This window comes from Chlamydotis macqueenii, chromosome 9, assembly GCF_036417535.1.
Source record: "Chlamydotis macqueenii isolate bChlMac1 chromosome 9, bChlMac1.mat, whole genome shotgun sequence".
In the NCBI taxonomy this organism is placed as follows: Eukaryota; Metazoa; Chordata; class Aves; order Otidiformes; family Otididae; genus Chlamydotis; species Chlamydotis macqueenii.
This window is the reverse complement of record NC_141564.1, coordinates 15,599,494-15,616,719: the sequence shown is the minus strand read 5'-3', so window position 1 is coordinate 15,616,719 and position 17,226 is coordinate 15,599,494. Positions and strand designations below refer to the sequence as shown.

At 47.1% G+C, this 17,226-nt stretch overlaps 1 protein-coding gene across 2 annotated transcripts in view; it reads left to right on the top strand.

The window, feature by feature from the left end:
• TP63 (tumor protein p63) overlaps positions 1 to 17,226 on the top strand; it is a 104,640-nt gene that overhangs the window by 20,163 nt on the left and 67,251 nt on the right. Inside the window, exons 2-3 of one of the 2 annotated variants that reach the window (XM_086754316.1) lie at positions 801 to 929; positions 1,649 to 1,781. In XM_086754316.1, the coding sequence (XP_086610442.1) occupies positions 801 to 929; positions 1,649 to 1,781 (262 nt within the window). Of the gene's footprint in view, positions 1 to 800; positions 930 to 1,648; positions 1,782 to 17,226 lie in introns of those variants that run through there. The other variant, XM_086754317.1, reaches the window with a different exon arrangement.

The following is a 17,226-nucleotide window of genomic DNA, read 5'->3' as shown; positions in this document are numbered from 1 at the left end:
TTTTGACACGGGTGTAAAAGCTGCTGTGTTTGAATTTAGAAATTGGCCAGTGGGATGAGAATGTGCAGCTGTGGAAGGCGCGAGTGCTCCGGCTTCGTCACTGCTCCACTTGGGCCCACCTATTTCTGTGAGGCTTGTGGGAGCTTAAGGGGATAAAAATGGCCAAGGTAATTAGCAGATCTGGCGGAAATGAGCCGGTCGGGCTCAGAAATTATTAGAGGTGAGAAGGCAGTAGACAAGCAGATATAATCGATATGGTGGAACTTATTTCCATAGAAAATAAAGCAAAAAGAAGATATTTTAAATCCTTATCATTCAAATTTTAAAAAAATATTTATTTTAGTCCAAGACCTCAGCTGCAGTGGCTGAGTGTAGGAGAAGTCACCTAAATCACCCAACAGCATGCAATCTAGAGAGGCAACCAGCCAGGGAGAGTGGAGTCGCACACTACTTAGGTGCTTCACCTGCTGCAAAGACGACCTGCTTTATATGGAAAGTTGATTATTTTCTTTTTTTTTTTTTTCCTCACCCCTGTGGGATTCTTATGACGCAGCATCCCAGTGGGCTCTGAACTTATTGAAAAGGATGAACAAATTCTCTCCCGTCTAAATACAGCATCTGCAGCAGTGTGGAATGTGTGTTGTACAGCTGTGAATGTTCCAGGCATTCAGCGTGTCTCCTTTTTCACACAATAGCTTCTATTTATGGGTTTTCATCAAGCTGGGCTCATGCATTCAACATATCTTTGTGTGTGTTTTCTTTTTTTTGTTTTCTTTTTTTTTTTTCTTTTGTTTTTTAAGGTTTGTAGAAACTCCAAGACACTTCTCCTGGAAGGAGAGTTACTACCGATCAGCCATGTCGCAGAGCTCACAGCCCAGGGAATTTCTCAGCCCAGAGATGCTCCAGCATATCTGGGACTTCCTGGAACAGTAAGTAGTACTTACGTGGAGCCTGTGATGTTTTGGGACAGGACGCCTCTATAATTAGGCTGCTCAGGGGACTGATGCTGGGGGTTTTGGAGTCTTCTGCACCTGTTGATTTACAAGATGTGGATGTGAGTCTATGTTGACTAACAGCCCTTGAGCTCTGAAGAGGTGCTTCATCAAGCTATGGGGAACAGAAGCAGAGATCAGCAGTGGCACTGTCTCTCTTCAAGACCTTTGGTTGCTGAGCTGGCTGCTTTCCAGTACATGGTCACTTAAGGTGGATGGCTGGCGTTTTCCCCTAAGGAAATGAGGTCATTACTCTATGTCCAGGCTGCATGTTTTCCTCCTTTCCTGGTGCCAGGAAGGGAGAGGAGGTGGAGATGGTTCAGAGTTCACTCTGTCAGGGCCATTGAAGGAAATACTACTGATTGTCTTCTCATGACTGATGCTGAGACAGTTACTGACATAAATCCTCCATGAGTTCTGTCTTTATGATTTAACTCCTCTGCTCTTACCTCATTTTTTTTTTTTGGTCAGGCAAGTGAAATGTCTCTCCAGGCCCTGTCCTGTTGAGGGGCCGCTCTTAGCATAGCGGGTGATGAGGTGGTTGTTCATTAAGTAATTACTTTGTCGTGAGACTGATTCGTGTGACACTCTAGTATGTGGACAGGCAAGGAGCCAGGATTTGGCCAGTTTTAACTGCCTTATTCTGTTCTTTTCAGGCCAATATGCTCGGTTCAGCCGATCGATTTGAACTTCATCGATGGCCCATCTGAAAATGGCCCTACAAACAAAATAGAGATTAGCATGGACTGCGTTCGGCTGCAGGACACAGAGCTGAATGACCCAATGTGGGTGAGTAGTGAGAAGAACTTCCTTAACCTTTTGGGACAGATGAGGAGTTTTTGCAGGAGCTACTCTCGCTGCGTTGCCTTGAGGCAATCTTCCCCCATCTTGGTGGAGTAGCTGTGGCCAATGCCTCTGACCGAGGATGTTCCTTTTTACTTTGCCTGTTGTGACCTACCCACAGGAGCTTGGCTCTACCAAGTGACTGTGGTGGTGGTGAACAGCAGTGTCTGTATTTGGCCAAACTGAGTGGTGTGTACCTTCAGTAGTACCTAAAGGGACCTACAAGAAAACTGGGGAGGGACTTTTGACAAGGATATGTAGTGATAGGACAAGGCATAATGGCTTTAAACTGGAAGAGGGTAGATTTAGATTAGACATAAGGAAGAAATTCTTTACTATGAGGCTGGTGAGGCACTGGAACAGGTTGCCCAGAGAAGTTATGGATGCCCCATCCCTAGAAGTGTTCAAAGCCAGGCTGGATGGGGCTTTGAGTGATCTGGTCTAGTGGAAGGTGTCCCTGCCCTAGTTTATGTGGCCTCAGGGTTAAAATAGTTGGTGTTCTGGGCACAGTTGCAATTCTGATGACCAGAGGCAGGGGTTCTTCATTGATAATTCCTCCCCACTCCCCCTGCCCCCATTGAAGGTCAGATATAAATGAGAACTTGATTTCAGACCATGTTTGAGGTTTTTTTCCTCCTGTGTCTCCAGACAGGTGAAGCTAGAGAGTGTTTGTAACAAGTCTTGAGCATGGGTGTCTCACCAGTATGGCTCGAGACTGGAATGCAGATGAGGCACTGGTACTTGCTGCTTCATTGCCTTTGGCACAAACTGACCAGCTCTTCCGTAGCAACAGCTCTGGTGAAGAAGCCAGGTGCTATTCTTGTAGGCTGGAGCAGGAGGTGTTTCAGGAGTTCAAGCTGTTCATGTCTCATTTCTGTTCTTCTTGAGGTTTGGATACTTTAGGCTAAAAATCACATGTGCTTTGTAGTTTGTATTGGTGTTTGTAAATAGTCTTCTTCCACTGAGTTTCCATCCTGAGAAACTGTCAGTGAATTCCCTGGCTAACCAACCACCATTTTTAATGTGCCCAACCACGATGTGTTGGGGGCCTGCATCCTGGCTGTGTTGGTAACCTGAAGGGTTGCTTCTGCAAGGAAGGAGCTCCCAGGCCAGGCTGATGGCAGGCCCTGGTGCGAGGGGTTTGACCTGTTACTGCTGCTCTGGTCTGACGGCTGGGGAGGCTGCAGCGCTCTCCTCGTTCTGTGCAAGATTGCAAAGGGTAAAGAGGGCACTTTGAGGTTGGATATGGGCTTGGCTAATGCGGTGAAGCTACTCTGAGAGCATGAGGAGAGGTGACTGATGTCAAGCCTGCTTATCTTTTGATTCTGTGTTCAGGTTTTGTGCAGGGGGGTGGTGTACAGGCCTTCAATCAGCATCTGGATCTGAAAGGCTACTTCTCAACTCTTTCCACCTCTGTAGCACAGCTCCAGTGAAATGGTGTCTCTTCAATAGCTAGTCCGAAAGATTCCCCATGTTTAGTGGAGCTCCTACTTTTCACAATAGTTGGTAATGTTCCATTTGAACTAACTATGCCCTTTAAAAAAAAAAAACAATCCCCAACAGTTTAAAAGTAATCAGAAGAAACTTTCCTCTTTCCATGCCCAAACCTGGACATGCTGCCCTGGGTGCTAGCAAAGCCTCCCCATCTCCAGTTCCTCTGAGCCATGGGCAGACCACTGTGGTGGCCCTTGTTCAGAGTCTCCCTCTCACGTCTGTGGTGTGGTGAAACATCTGTGGAAAATCCCTTCCTCTCATTCTCTCTGAGCACTGCTGGACTGAGCAGTGGGGCTAGGAGAGGAGGGCAGGAGTGGAGTTACTTCTGGCTTGTGATGGGTTTGATTCTAGCCTTGCAGGAGGCATTTCTGAAGAGGCTGGGCTGCACTGTGACTTCTTTAAGAAGTTTTTTTTCATGGATATGACAAGCCGAAGGGGGAGTGGGGAAATTCCATCCCATCCTCGCCCTTACTGTAAGGCAGCGGCTCAGAGTACATTAATGTATGTACATTAATAAATGTTCCAGTTTGTCTTCTGTGGAAGACAGCACCTTAGCTCAGTTGAGTGCTGCACAAAAGCCTTAACAAAGCAAAATATGCATCGCAAACCTGTGCAAACAGCCCGTCTTTTAAAAGGAGGAAAGCTCTTTTTACTCCCCTTACCACCACCTCCCTATAAATTTGCAAACATCCCTGACAGGTGACAACTCCCCCTCGCAGAGAAGTCCATGTTTGCTTTGCTGTTTCTGGGGCTCGCAGCCGCTGCAGCTTGCGTTGGCAGAGAATGTGTAGCCTGGGGCAAGGTGTTTGCTGTTTGTCGGCTTTAATCTGAAATACCTTACAACCCTCTTCCCCTCCAGCTTCTCTTTTCCTTTGGATAGCTTGGGGGCAAGAGCTCCCCTTGCACCTGTCTCTCCTGTAACCTCAGCCATGTCGCTTCTAGACGCGAGGTGCCACACGCAGCTGATTGCAGCGCAGAGTTGAAGAGGGCAGATAAACACAAAGGAATGCAGCAGAAACAGAGGGGCCCTGGGAGATGAACAGTGAGATCAAGGCAGAGTGCTTTTTATTATTACATTTGTCTTAGGAGAAGAGAAAAGTCAACTTTTTTTCCAAAATGTACCACTATGTGAGACTTAAATAGGTGTAAAGCAATTAAGACTGATTTGTTTAAAGCATTTGTCCTTATGTGGACTTCAAGGCAACCTTAATCTGCCTTTTAAATAAGCTCTGCACCTTCTTGCAACTCATGGCTGAAAAGTGAAACTTTCAGCCTTAAAAGATGTCCATCCTTGGTCCCAAGAGTTGTGTTGGTGAGAGCTGTGATTTTAAAATTATTATTAGTTAATTTTGGAGAGCTACAGTTGCTTGTTCATAACAGAGCTGGTGGTGAGGAGGGAGCTACAGTGTTCAGACCAGTACCTGAAGAAACTGTCTCACCAGTGAGCTGGGAAATGAGCGTGAATCCTGCCCTGCTGAACACCTCAGATGTGTTCATTACCTTCAAAATGCAACTATATGGAGAGAGAGCTGGAGAAGATGGTTGGGTGACAAAAAAAAAACCCTCTTGTCTGAGCTACAGGTCTATCTCTGAGCCAGGACCTTTTAGGTTCTCACGCTCTTGGTTTAAGGAAGAACTATTCTTCCTGTGTCCCATATAAGAAAAGGGCATGATAAACTGGTGATCAGCACTACCTTGGGATGAGAAGAGCTGGAGAGGACAGGAAGAAGGTTTGTGGGACTGGTGTAACATTAGATAGTCAGCAGCCTTCCCCAGCCGCGTGCCTTGTGACCGGCTCTTTCACAATGTCCTGGGTGGCCTGTCTGTGAGGCTGCCGGCTGTGCCCCTTCCTCTCCCATGGCGTTAACCGCAGGCAGGCTGGGAAATCCCAGCGGAGAGCTGGCTTTTTGCACAGCCGAAGTGAGGGGCTGGTGGTCCCTGTGGGTGCGGAGAACATCTCCTATCTGCCATGGCCCTGGCGTGGGAAGGAGCTGCAGAGGGCTGGGAAGGTAAGTGGAATGTGTCTCCTTGTGGGCCACCTGCCATTTGTTAGGCTTCATCAAAGAAGGTGGTCCCCAGCCTATTCCCTGACCGAGGATGTAGCCAGCAGCTGTGGGGTCTTTGGTGGGATGCTGGCCTGGTCCCTGTGTTCAAGAGGAACGCTGATCTCAAAGGTTGTCTCCTGCAGTGCTAGCAACCAGATGATGTTGTATGATTTTTTTTTTTCTTTTTTTTCATGACTGATTAAATGCCCTGGAGCAACAGGGAGGAAGGGTCTGGGGACCTCTCTCTAGGAACAGGCATGTGTCGGTGCAATAACCTCTCAACTGCCCTGGAGCCCTCATGGTGTGCTCTCAGCTTGCTGTACCAGATGCAAAATTGCCTTCATCTTCCCTCAGAAGTCCTTTAAACTGCTTGCCGATGCCAAGAGATATTAGTCTGGACCCAGATGAAGCTGCTTTGGGCTAAGGACATCAGCAAGCAGCATCCTGATAAAAGTGTTATTTGCAGGGCTTGCAGAGTCTGGAAGTCTCCTGCCACCATCCCAGCAGCATGTCCAGGGACCTCGTGGGTGGGAGCAGGAGTGCTGTCCAGAGTGATGGAGCAGCTCGTCCCCCTCCCCCTGTACATACCTTCCTTTCATGCCCCTGAGCGAGCAGTCCTCCCCGCAGCCCCTTGCCTAACCAGTTCAGTGGAATGCCTTTCCCCAGACAGTCGCCGTGGTCAGAGTTTTCTTAACCTGGATCTGTCCCTCCCCACAAAAGGGAGAGAGAATTCCTTGGCTTTTTTTTTTAATTATTTTTTTTATTTGTCCTTCTTCGTCTTCTGCAAATCATTGTGGGGATTTGCTGTGTGTGGCTTTGCTAGGCACCACTGAGCTCCCCGTGGGGTGGGTTTCTGCTGCAGGGATGGTGATGTGGGTGCTTCTGACAGGGCTGTGTCCTTCTGGGTTTGGGTCCTCAGCTCCATGGGCTGTGAGCATCCCAAGCATGGTGGCTACTGAAATTTTATAGGTGTAACATGTGTTTCATAGTTTTAAAAGCGACAGCTTCAGGTCTGTAACTTTGCTGTTTTCCTTTATACGCAGAGTTGGAGGAAAAACTGGGCTGTAGGAGAGACTAGATGTGTCCCATGTAGGGCATGGAGGTGTTGAGGCTCTCAGCCTCAGCCCTTGCACCCGTGACAAATCTCAGAGTTGGTGTTTGATGCTTGCTGATGGGAACAAGAAACCTTTCCCAGATTTACCCTGCTGTAGGCTCATGGAGGAGCGATCCTATCCACCTGGCACAGGATACTTTCCCATGCTGCAGCCCAGAGAGCTGGAAAGGAGTGGGGCTGAGGCCCCTGCAGAGTTAGCCTGGCCCGTGGTGGTGAGGGTAGCTGGTAGATCTCTTCTGCATGCTCTCAGCCTTAGTGCTATGTAAATCAGTTCAGTAATTCATATTTGGTGGCCATGCACTGAATTTCTGGGTCTCTAGAAACCTCCTAACCGGTATAAGCTGGGGATTGTGGTCAGGTTCAAGTGTGCAAGAATATGATGGACAGACATTAACCAACCCACTGTCCAGAAGGATGTCTGTTGCATCCTATCCAATGCTGTAGTATTAAAGCGCAGGCTCTGATGTCAGTTAACTTTTAATTGCTTGCTTAAATGTTTTACTGGGTCAGGAGAAGAGAGCTCCGCTTGCTACAAGGTAATGGCTGAGGAAGCAGATGAAAACCAGTGATGGGACTGCGGGACGGGGAGGACATCCCTGCGTACCAGCAGCAGGGCAGGGAGCTGGTGTGCTATGCACGGAGTGGCTGAGCAGTGCAGGAAGGGTGTCCCAAAGCAGGGGCTGACTAATGCATGATGCGTGCTTCCCAGGGTTCTGGCATGTGCCACAGCCCTGCATTTTGATGGGAAATGGTTTTGCACCTGGAGGATAAGTCTGATTTGATTACTAGATGCAGTAAAGTGGGTTGTGTGGCCGTCTGTCTCTATGCCTAAATATTCCCAGATTGACCATAGAAAGGAAGGAAGAACTTTGTACAGCACAGGGATGTGATCAAAGCTTTTATTACTGTCTGGTTTGTGCTTGAGAGCGTTTGAGGCTTGCCAAGTTTCTCTTCTTTGTGGGTATTTGTTCGTTCCATAGCTGTGCAAAGAAAGTTGAGATTATGCAGAGGCATTTCCATAATGAGCAAATGCATTATTCTGTTGGAAGTTTCCCTCCAGCACCTCTCTTGTTTGCAGTTGAACCCGTAAGCTCATCTAGGCTTGGCTTTTTAATCCTGTTGAGTGTTCAGTCTTCTGCAGTGTTGATCCCTCCAAATGATCCGATAGCATTTGAGACTGCAGATCCAAATCCAGAAATAGTCAGTTATTTCAGATAAAGGATGCACATAGAGAATGTACATGCACAGTCAGTTTGGCCAAGGCCTGAAGACTTCTCTCATTCTGCCTGTAGTAGGGCTCTAAAGACGTATTTATGTTTCATTAAAATAATTTTTCACTTTCCTGTGCTGTTTTGCCCTGATTCTGGCTGCAGACCAGGACTGGCTGCATTTCTTTCTTAGGACTGCAGCCACTTGATGAGTATCATTACACCAGTTTTATTTTAATGCTGCTTCCCTGAATTCTCAGTGCTATTGAAGAAAACCATTGGGTGACCTGTCTGCTGTGCTATAGATAACTTTGGAGGTGTATTTAAAATTCCTTTAAATATTTCTGCCCTTTTAGTATCTTGCTTTATGTTCATCTTGGGAGGGAATAAACTAATTTTAAGCTGAAAAGCACAAATCTTTTGGAAAAGAGCCACGTGCGATGGGGTGTTTTACATTTGTTATGGGCTGTCTTTAAATCCCTGGCTTGTATTGCTACGAGCACTTGGGATGGAAGAGTGTTGCAATTGCGAGTCCTGTCATCTGCCTACATGCAAATACCTCCAAACAAAAGAAGCAGTCGCTTCAGAAAATGTCTTCCCCAAGCAGCTTGTCCTGCCTCCAAAGGCTTCCATGGTGCTGCACGTGCTCCTTGCTTAAGTGTGGAGCAATAATGTGTTAGTGCTTATTTTACATCTTTTAAAAGTCTGCACAAACACTTAATTAAAAGGGATCTTGATCTTGGAGCAACAGACCGTAGGTACTTTTGCCTCCGGAGCAGGCTTAAGATTTATTCTGTCTTGCTGGGAACTTCACTATGTGTTTCTGTCTAGTTGATAGGATCCTCTTCTTTCCTTAAATTATAAATATATTTCTCATATTATTTGTTGGGAACACTTTGGTTGGGTTAGAGCCCGTATGTGGTAAATGCCTTGGCAGCTGGCATTTCAGCAAGCCATGAAGGACAGTTTGAGCACCCACAGAAGTGGAGTGACCATCCCCAAAGTTCACATTTCTCTGGACTTCTTACTCCCCGCCCCCCCCCCCCCAAACCAAACTGGTGACGGGAGGGGAATGAGGCCCTTCTCTCATGTTACCTGGAAGTAGGGTGATGAATCAAGCTGTGCATTTCCAGCCAAATGAAAACCTTGCCGAGCTTTGTGGTACCCCTCTTTGTGGGGTGAGCTGGATGGAGAGTACCTCACAGCCCTGTTGCAAGCTACAGTGCTGACTGTGCCTGGGAGGGGTGGCCAGGCGCCTGGGATGCTCCTTTCAGGCTAAGACAAACCTGGAGCACAGTGCTGGGAGCATCCTGCTCCCCTTCCTTGTCCAGCACTGCCAAAGTGTCTGCGCCACAGCGAGCTGTGTGGTGTAGCTTTTGTTTTTAATTGGGATTCTTGCTTTGAAGAAAGTCTAATGCATCCAAAGTCTTGCTATGTGTTGCTTTGTGGTTCTGCAGATCCTGCCCACAGTCCTGTTAATGACTATTATTTTTTCCTCCAATATTTCATGAGGAGACTTTTGGATTAGGTAATGTTTTCATGTGAATGTCTCTACCATCTGCTTTCCACCTCACTGTTGCTGATTTGATAGCATTTAAATTAATGAGGGAGTGAATTGTCAAGCAGTCACAGAAAATTAAATCAATCTCTGTGAAGCGTAGATTAAGGAGTGGTTTGTGGCCTGAGTTTGTTCTCTCACTGCTGAATGAACTCTTTGCTAATCAGCATCTGAATTTGCAAAGATTAATGAAAGATCAAAGGACTTCTCAGTAACGAATGTAACTGTCACTTTAAAAGCATGGATTTTTATCTCCAGCCTGCTTAAATAGAAGGAAAAGGTACCCTGAGGTACCTTTGGCTTCTTGTCAAGGGCATGGATGGGTACAGTGGACCTCATGATGGTGTCCAGACTGGATTAAAATTAAGCAAGTCAGAAACTAAAGTGGTCCATCTTCTGGGGAAGGTCACTGGCCAAATAACTGGACCCTGTGCCTGTTCACCCTATGGCTGTTGCTGTACTGGTGGTGGAATGGTGGAAATGGCATGTGAGAGCAAGCAGAGGGCACACGGACAAAGAGCAGCACTGCAAAATGCAACATTTCTGCATTGGAAACAAGGAGCAAACAGGCTCCCTGGCCATCTAGGGGGTGTAGGTTGTGACCCAGAACACAAGGGGAATGTAGGATTATGATGATGTGCACACGTGAGAAGTGTGAATGGTCCTTGGTTGCAGTGCCAGGGTTTAACCAGAGATTGGGAACACTGTTCTCAAATTAATGCAAACTGATAACCTTTTTTTTTTTTTATGTTGTTTTATTGTACAAAAGCTTGGGTGGGAGGGAGTTGGCAGCACAGCGGAGGCTGGTTGGAAAGAACTGCTGTGATTGTGCATTTATGAACAGTTGCACGTTTCCCGAGAGCAATCTGTAGTTTATATAAGATAAGGGAAGAACAACACTTTCCCCTCAGCTGCTTGTGCAAGAACAACCCTGGTCTGTCAACAATTGCTCCTCTCTCATAATTAAAAACAAAGACGCTAATCTGTTGCTGTCTCCTGCTTTTCCCTTTTTCTGGCTGGAGCACTCTGTCTTGTGCTGGGATGCAGGTTTGTGCCATGACCCTGACCCATCTCCAGCTGCAGGGATGGGGCTGTTCGTGCTGCTTAGGGACAATTCTCAGGAATTTTCTTGTGTAACTTCCTCTCTTACTTTTGCAAAATATTTTATGAATATGGGGGGGGTGTCAAGCATGCTATGCTGAGCATCCAAAGATCCTCATCAGGCAAAAATGCAGTTTGAATGTTGAGGGTTGTCACTCTGACAAAAGAGCTGCTGATAGTAGAGGTTTGAACCCTCAAAGTCATAGAATAGTTTGGATTGGAAGGGACCTTCAAAGGTCATCTAGTCCAAGCCCCCTGCAAGAAGCAGGGACATCTTCAACCAAGATGGACCAAGTCCCGTGGTCATGTCTCCATGTGCAGGTGTCTGCTGACCCATGGTTTTGTACTCATCAGTGCAGAAGTGTCTGCTGGCCAGTGGTTTTCCAGGCTTATCAGCTGCCTTGTAAAGAAAGATCTCTGTCCAGATGGTTGTTTCCTTTTATGTCTAAGCATTTTTGCTGAAAGCAACTGTTCTTTAAAGAGTGACGAGGGTACAAAAAAAAACAAACGTGGGAGAATTAGGTAAAAGGAGCACCAGAAATAAACAGACAACACTTTTTGATTAAATCATCTGTATGCTTGGTGCCCATCCTGCATCATACACCAACTGTGGGAAGCGAGTCCCTGCTGGCACTTTCGTGGGAATGACCTGGTTCCGTGGGGTTGGAGGGGTTTTGGTTGTGCAGATAGCAGGGAAGGTGCGAGGACCTTGCATCATCTTGGCTGGAGAGCTGAATCTCTCCAGAGGAGTGTCTTGTTCTCTTATTAAATGAAGCTCGGCAGCTGGAGGGCAGAGTCCCTGGGGGCTGCGTGCGCTCTTCCTAAACCAATATTGCACAGCAGTTGTGAAGGGAACAGGTTTTGTTTCACAACCTTCCACCTTCCATCTCCCCGCTCCCCGGCATAGTGTTATCTCCTGACATGATGCCATTAACTCTCTAATTAGCCCTAGGGGTGTTCTGGGGGAGATAAGGAGTCTATAGGAGCTCAAATAAGCAGCGTGCGCAGATGTTTACCCAGGGTCGGAGGGCAGGGCTGTTGTGACAGGCGATGGCCTTGGGAAGGGCCTGCTCCTCGGGGAAGGAGAAGCCAGCCTGTGCTGTGGGCAGAGCCAGGAGCTGGCCTCTGCTGCCCTCGGCCAGTCCATCTCTTTACCCTGCACTTTTAAAATGGGACAAAAAAAAATATTGCAATTTGAAGTCCTTGAAAGAAAGGATTGATCCTCGGTACTAAGTACTCACAGCCTTCCTGCAACCTAGGAACATTCCTGTTCTTTGCTTGAGGGTTCATACACAGTTCTGGCCATCAGACCTGTCCCTGGGTCAGTGGTGGGGAAACCAGGAGGGCACTGAATTTTTGCTTGTGGGTGAAGCAGAGGGGTTAACCCTGCGAGGGCTGGTGGTGCCTGTCCCTCTCCTGCACACGGATGAGCCAAGCTCCCATGCTCCGCAGCATCCTGCCTGGGATGCGCACAAGGCTGTATCTGCTCAGCAGTAGGCAAGATGCTGTGTTTCAGCAGCATCTCTCTCTTTTTATATGTTTTATTTTGCCATAGATAACTTTTTTCTTTTTTTTTGAAGGGGAAAGTCCCTGTTTCAATATGTGCTGGGTTCTTCTTCCCCTCTTCCTTGTGGTTTGAGCAGTGGAGACTGGCTCTGCATGAGTTTTCAAGAAGAAAGAATAACTTTTACATTTTTTGAAAGAATTTTCTTTTTGTTCTTTAACTTGGCTGCCTGCTATTGCAGTCTGTCATGTCTGTCCCTGTCTTTACTGGAAAGTCTCCTGATGCCAATTGGTAGAGGCTTGTTTTTTGACCATTCAGAAATTATTCAGATGTAACAAACAGGAGAAAAAAAAAAAACAACAAACAAACTCCACATTCTATTTTTTCTCTGCTCCTTCTGTTATCTCAGTCCTAATTTGTAAACATTTCTGAGCTGAGTGAATGTCACAGTCCGTGGTGACGTACGTGGTTGATCCAGATGCTATTTTTATAAGAGTAGAGAAGACTGAGCAGACTTTTTTCTTTGATCTGCATGAAATTCTACATGAAGTGCCTAACACACAGGCAGGTGTGTGCACACCACCTCCCTCTCCCCCAAGAAATTACAGTCTCCATTTAATGCTACAATTGTGGCAACGACATTTTTAATTTGTCCTACTTACCTTGTGTCCAGGAAGGGTTATTGAGAACTTGCGAGTGGCGCCTGTGAGAGAGGCTGGGACGAACCATGTAACAGCATTGGGGAAAGCACATTCAAACAATGAACCTGAATCAGCAATTTGACTTGGTTGATGCCTCATTCTGGAAACTTGGGGGTCTTGTTTGCGTATTATTTTGTTTTTCAAACAGGAGGAGCGCAGCAGGAGCCACAGAGCATTGCCAGAAGCTCTCTAGAATATCTGAGTCAGACCTGGAAGGGTTGCAGCTGAAACTTTCAAATCTAGCTAGCAATTATTATTTTTAGTTTCCTAAAGTATTGGAGGAAACTTGCTTTGAAGAGATTTCCTTTCCTGAGGCTGAGCTGTTTTGCTTGCTTTTTTTTTTTTTTTTTTTTCTCAAGTTGAATCCAACTGAGCATGCAAAGCGTGAAGTGCCAGGCTTTGCACAACTCCTGATGCTTTGGGTTGATGTCTTTATTTTCTAGTTTGTTCTTTTCCTGTTCAGGGCAGAGGAGAGCTTGTTGGACTAGAAGAATAGAGTTAAACCTTGTTCATTTGGCCTCAATATGAAGTAATTCTTTTTAACATGTGAAGGAAGGCCTTTGCCTGAATCTGTTTTCTTTTTCTGACTAGGCTAATTGGTATAATAAGGTATAATCTTCATCTGCAAAGACTGTGTCTTGCCATGACTTTCGACTGTCACAGTTGCAATAGGATTGATGTTGGCGTTTTCTCTGGAGACCTGTCCAGAAGACTCAGATAAATGATAACTATCCCTGTCTCATTGCTGAGAAGGGAGTGAGCAGTTTGAGGTGGTGGAGGGTGTCCCTTTTGTTTTGTGACCAGGCATTTAAGCATATGCTAATTCTGGGAGCCAAGTTTCCCTCTGAGAGCCTCTAAGAGATACTGCCTCGCTGCTGTTTGGATGTTGGACTCATCTATGTGAAATTTTTGCACATGCAAAAGGAGAAGGTGAGACTCCAGGAGCTTTTCTTTCTCATGGTAAGGTAGAAGGGTGAGTGATTAAGCCCTCGCTCTTTCCTTGCTCCATCAGCACCTGTATGAATATTCAAGGCACAGCACCAGCCTGTGAGATGGGGGAAGCATCTTGTGAAGGGGGTGCATTCAGTGGAACAAAATTTGGAGCCCTGGGATGATGAGATAGGTATGCTTGTGCCTGGACTGCAGCAGCACTGCTGGGCACAGCATCTGATGCCTTCTCTGTTGCCACCTCTGTCAGGGTGGTGGTGGCCTCCTTTGTGTCACTTGTGGATGACTCATTTCCAAAAAGCTACTTGTCCAGCATCCACTTCAAGGGGACCACACAGGCCAATGCCTCTGAAACACTGAGCCAGGTTGGGGCTGTCTGTACAGAGGGCAGGTATTTGTGCTGACATGTCAATTTATTCATGCTATATACACTTCTCCTCATGTTTGACATGCAGATCTCTTTGGATAAACTTCCACATATCTCTGTGTAGTGCATCTGGGTGTTGCTTCACTCACAACCACCTCCAGCCACCTGTGGGACAGATAGCAGATACCCAACACAACAGTGCTGCATTAATGACTCTGAAAAGGAGGATCTTCTGAGTTTCATAGCATAGCTAGTAAAAGAGGTTTTTGCAATGACTTGCTGAGGCTGGAAGATCTGTTTATGTACATTCTCCCCCTCTTTCCTTCCCCTCATAGCTTTTGGACTCACAGACCAGTATCAAAAACTGGACAATATTCAGGGGTCAAAATGGTCCTCTGAGCACAGCGTAACTTTTCCTTACTATTAGACAGCAGAAAATCCACATATGACTTCCAGCCTGATGTCCAGCTCCATGCAAGCATTGCAATGGTGCTGCAAAGTGACCCATTTGGCTAACGGTACTGTGGCTGCTCCCTGCAAACCTTGCCTGTATCTCCAGATGAGTGCTTGTGTGGCTTTTTGGCTTTGTACCCATCTCAGGTGAGATCAGGTAGGCGCACCAGACACAGCCCCTGGTGCTAGGTGGTGCCAGGGAAGATGGAGAGGAGTGGAAGGGGCTGTGGCAGTGGTCTCCTGAGTTGTTCCTGTAATGCAGGAAACCTGCTGTGGGCTCAGCAGGCTCTTGCTGGCAATTCAGGAGCGCTGAAGATGTGTGTGGCACCAGCCCAAGCTGGGATGTTGGTGGTAGTTAGGGCTCTCCTCTGGCTGGGGAGGGCTCAGTGCTCCTCTCTACAGCCTGTTCTTGGAAGCACCTCCTTGCATTGTGCTCAGTGGGGAGGAATCAGGAAGGTGCACTGGAAACATAACCTCTGTCTGTCGTTCCAAGCAGTCCTCCACTGGGCTGTGCTCACGGGATTGGAGCTAAACGAGGCACCTACCCTGCTTCTCGTGGCACGGAGCTGTTGCAGGGTAGGGAGGGCACTGCGATCCTCCGCTCTGTGTTTGCTCTGGTATTGGTTCCTGTCTGAAGATGATTTTCTCTCATTTTATTAGTGGCAGTTCTGTGAACGTCCTGCCTGGCTATAGCCTGGAAAAGGAGCTGCTGTGAGCTTGCAGTGTCCTTTAACTCACAGGTTGGCAGGAAGTCAGTCCTTCTGCTGCCATGGGCTGGAGAAGGCAGCTTGGAGAGCCGCTAGCACCTTCAGCAGCACAGCCTGCTTGCTTTCATCTCCCTGTGAACCTGGAGTCCCCTCCTGCTGTGCCCAGAGAAGCTGGGCTCAAATGATGCCCAAAGGCGAGGAAGTTGGCATGTCGGGGAGCAGCAGCAGCAGCTCCTGGGCAGAGGCTGGGCTGTGGAGGCACTGGGGCTGTGCGTGGATTTTGGCCCTGCCAGAGACCCCTGTCCCCCCGCAAAGCACCTGCAGGTCGCTCACTCACCACCGGTGGCAGGTACTTGGCAATTAGGCACCGGTCTGCTTGATGGCAGGTCCTCAAATAAGTCTGAAGCGCTGTCATTAGGCTGGGAGGGCAGGCGGCCACGCTCTGATCTGGATGTTTGGCTTCCTCTCTTCACCCCTCCCCACCCCTTTAAAGAGGTGTTTTGTTTCCCCTTGCTCTATGGCGCTCGCCCCTTTTTTGAGCAGGCAAAAGGAGCTGGCTTTTATTGCGGCTGTGCATCCCACTTGCTCTGCAGGCTGCAGGCAGAGCCCTGCAGTGGGGTGTTTTGGAGTGACCTGGGGCAAGAACAGCCCAGCCCTCGTGCCGCTGGCACACTCTGGGTGTCTAGGCTCGGGATACTGGGGCAGGACGGGGGATTTTGTCTGTTCCTTCAGAGTAAAATCACAGCGGGGCTGTTCTGATCTGCCTGTCTGCTCACTGTTTTCTCCCACAGATCGAGCCTTGGCTAAATGCTTTTCCTATTTGTCTCTTCAAAATCTTTAGTTTGCTGTGGGCACAATGTCCAGATGTTTTTACCCAATAACTTGTCCCATATATTAATCTGAAATCATGAGTCCCTTTGGATGAGTTGCTTTGAATTTTTTTTTAACGTTTTCCTTCTTTAAGCGAGATTATTTTAATGCTTATTACTGTGGTGTGAGCGAGAAGAAATTGCAAAGGAGGAAAGAAGTGTAGCAGGAGTGATGTCCTGTGAACACAGGACCTGTTGGCTGTGAGTGTGGACGAAAGCACACAGATGATGGAGTGTGTAGCTGGATTATGGTGTGTGAAACAGTGGTTGCTTCTCAGAAAGCTCCTTGTGGGTTTTGTCCATAACCTGCACGCTGCAGCAGCCAGAGGCTCGGCTGCGTTACTGCGCTGCCCGTCTCGAGCATTGCATCTCATTCTCTTCCCAAACATTTTGGGCTTTGGTAGTAGCATAGCCGATGCCTTAAGAAAATCCTAGAGTCTTCTGAGAAAATAAATAAATAAGAAAATTTTCTTGGAGCGGCTACTTTGGAGCCATGGCTGTCTTTTGAGTTCCCAAACTTGTAGAAAAGTGACAGGGAATAGTTATGGTTTTCTTTCTTTTCTCTCTCTTTTTTTTTTTTTTTTTTCTTCCTTTCTCTCTCCTGTTTCTCCCCCTTCCCTTTGCTTCTTAGAGATTGGTGATAAGGAATTCTAACTACTTAATGAGCTGGGAGAGGCCTCTCTCCATTGGAGTGGAGGACTCCAGGTGGCACTTTGACAGATTGGACAGGTAAGGCAGGAGAGCCCCACCTCCTCCTCCTTGCCTATAGTTAGGTATATAAGGGAAACTTCAATTATGCAGAGAGGCACACTCAGAGTCCTGTTATCTTCCAAGTAGCATCACATATTTTTAGGGTCTTCTAGGGGGTGGGAGGTGTTTGTCAAAATCCTGGAGCCAGAAGAAAGAACAGCAGCACTGATCAATTTGACTGCTAACATGTTGTACCTGGAAAACAATGCCCAGTCCCAGTATAGCGAGGTAAGGATTCTAGGTTTCAGCTATCATATCTTTAAAATATTTTTATTTTTAGTGAATGCATGCGATTTCTTCACTCCCGTAGTCCTGAAGTTAGATGTGGAATGTACACTTGTTTTTTGGAACTTTTGCCCTTTGCAATGGGAAGCAGAGTTTGCTGGGCTGTCTACTGGAATGGGAAAGAACTTTGAGTCTTCACATTTGGGACAGTGAATTTATTTTGGGAACCTTGATCAGCCAAACGTAACTTTCTTTCATGAGAGAAGCAAGGCAAAGCAGTTGCTTACTGTGGGCAATGCATACAGAGCGCGTTCCTGTAGCGCTCTGTCTGAAGAGTCTCTGTGTTG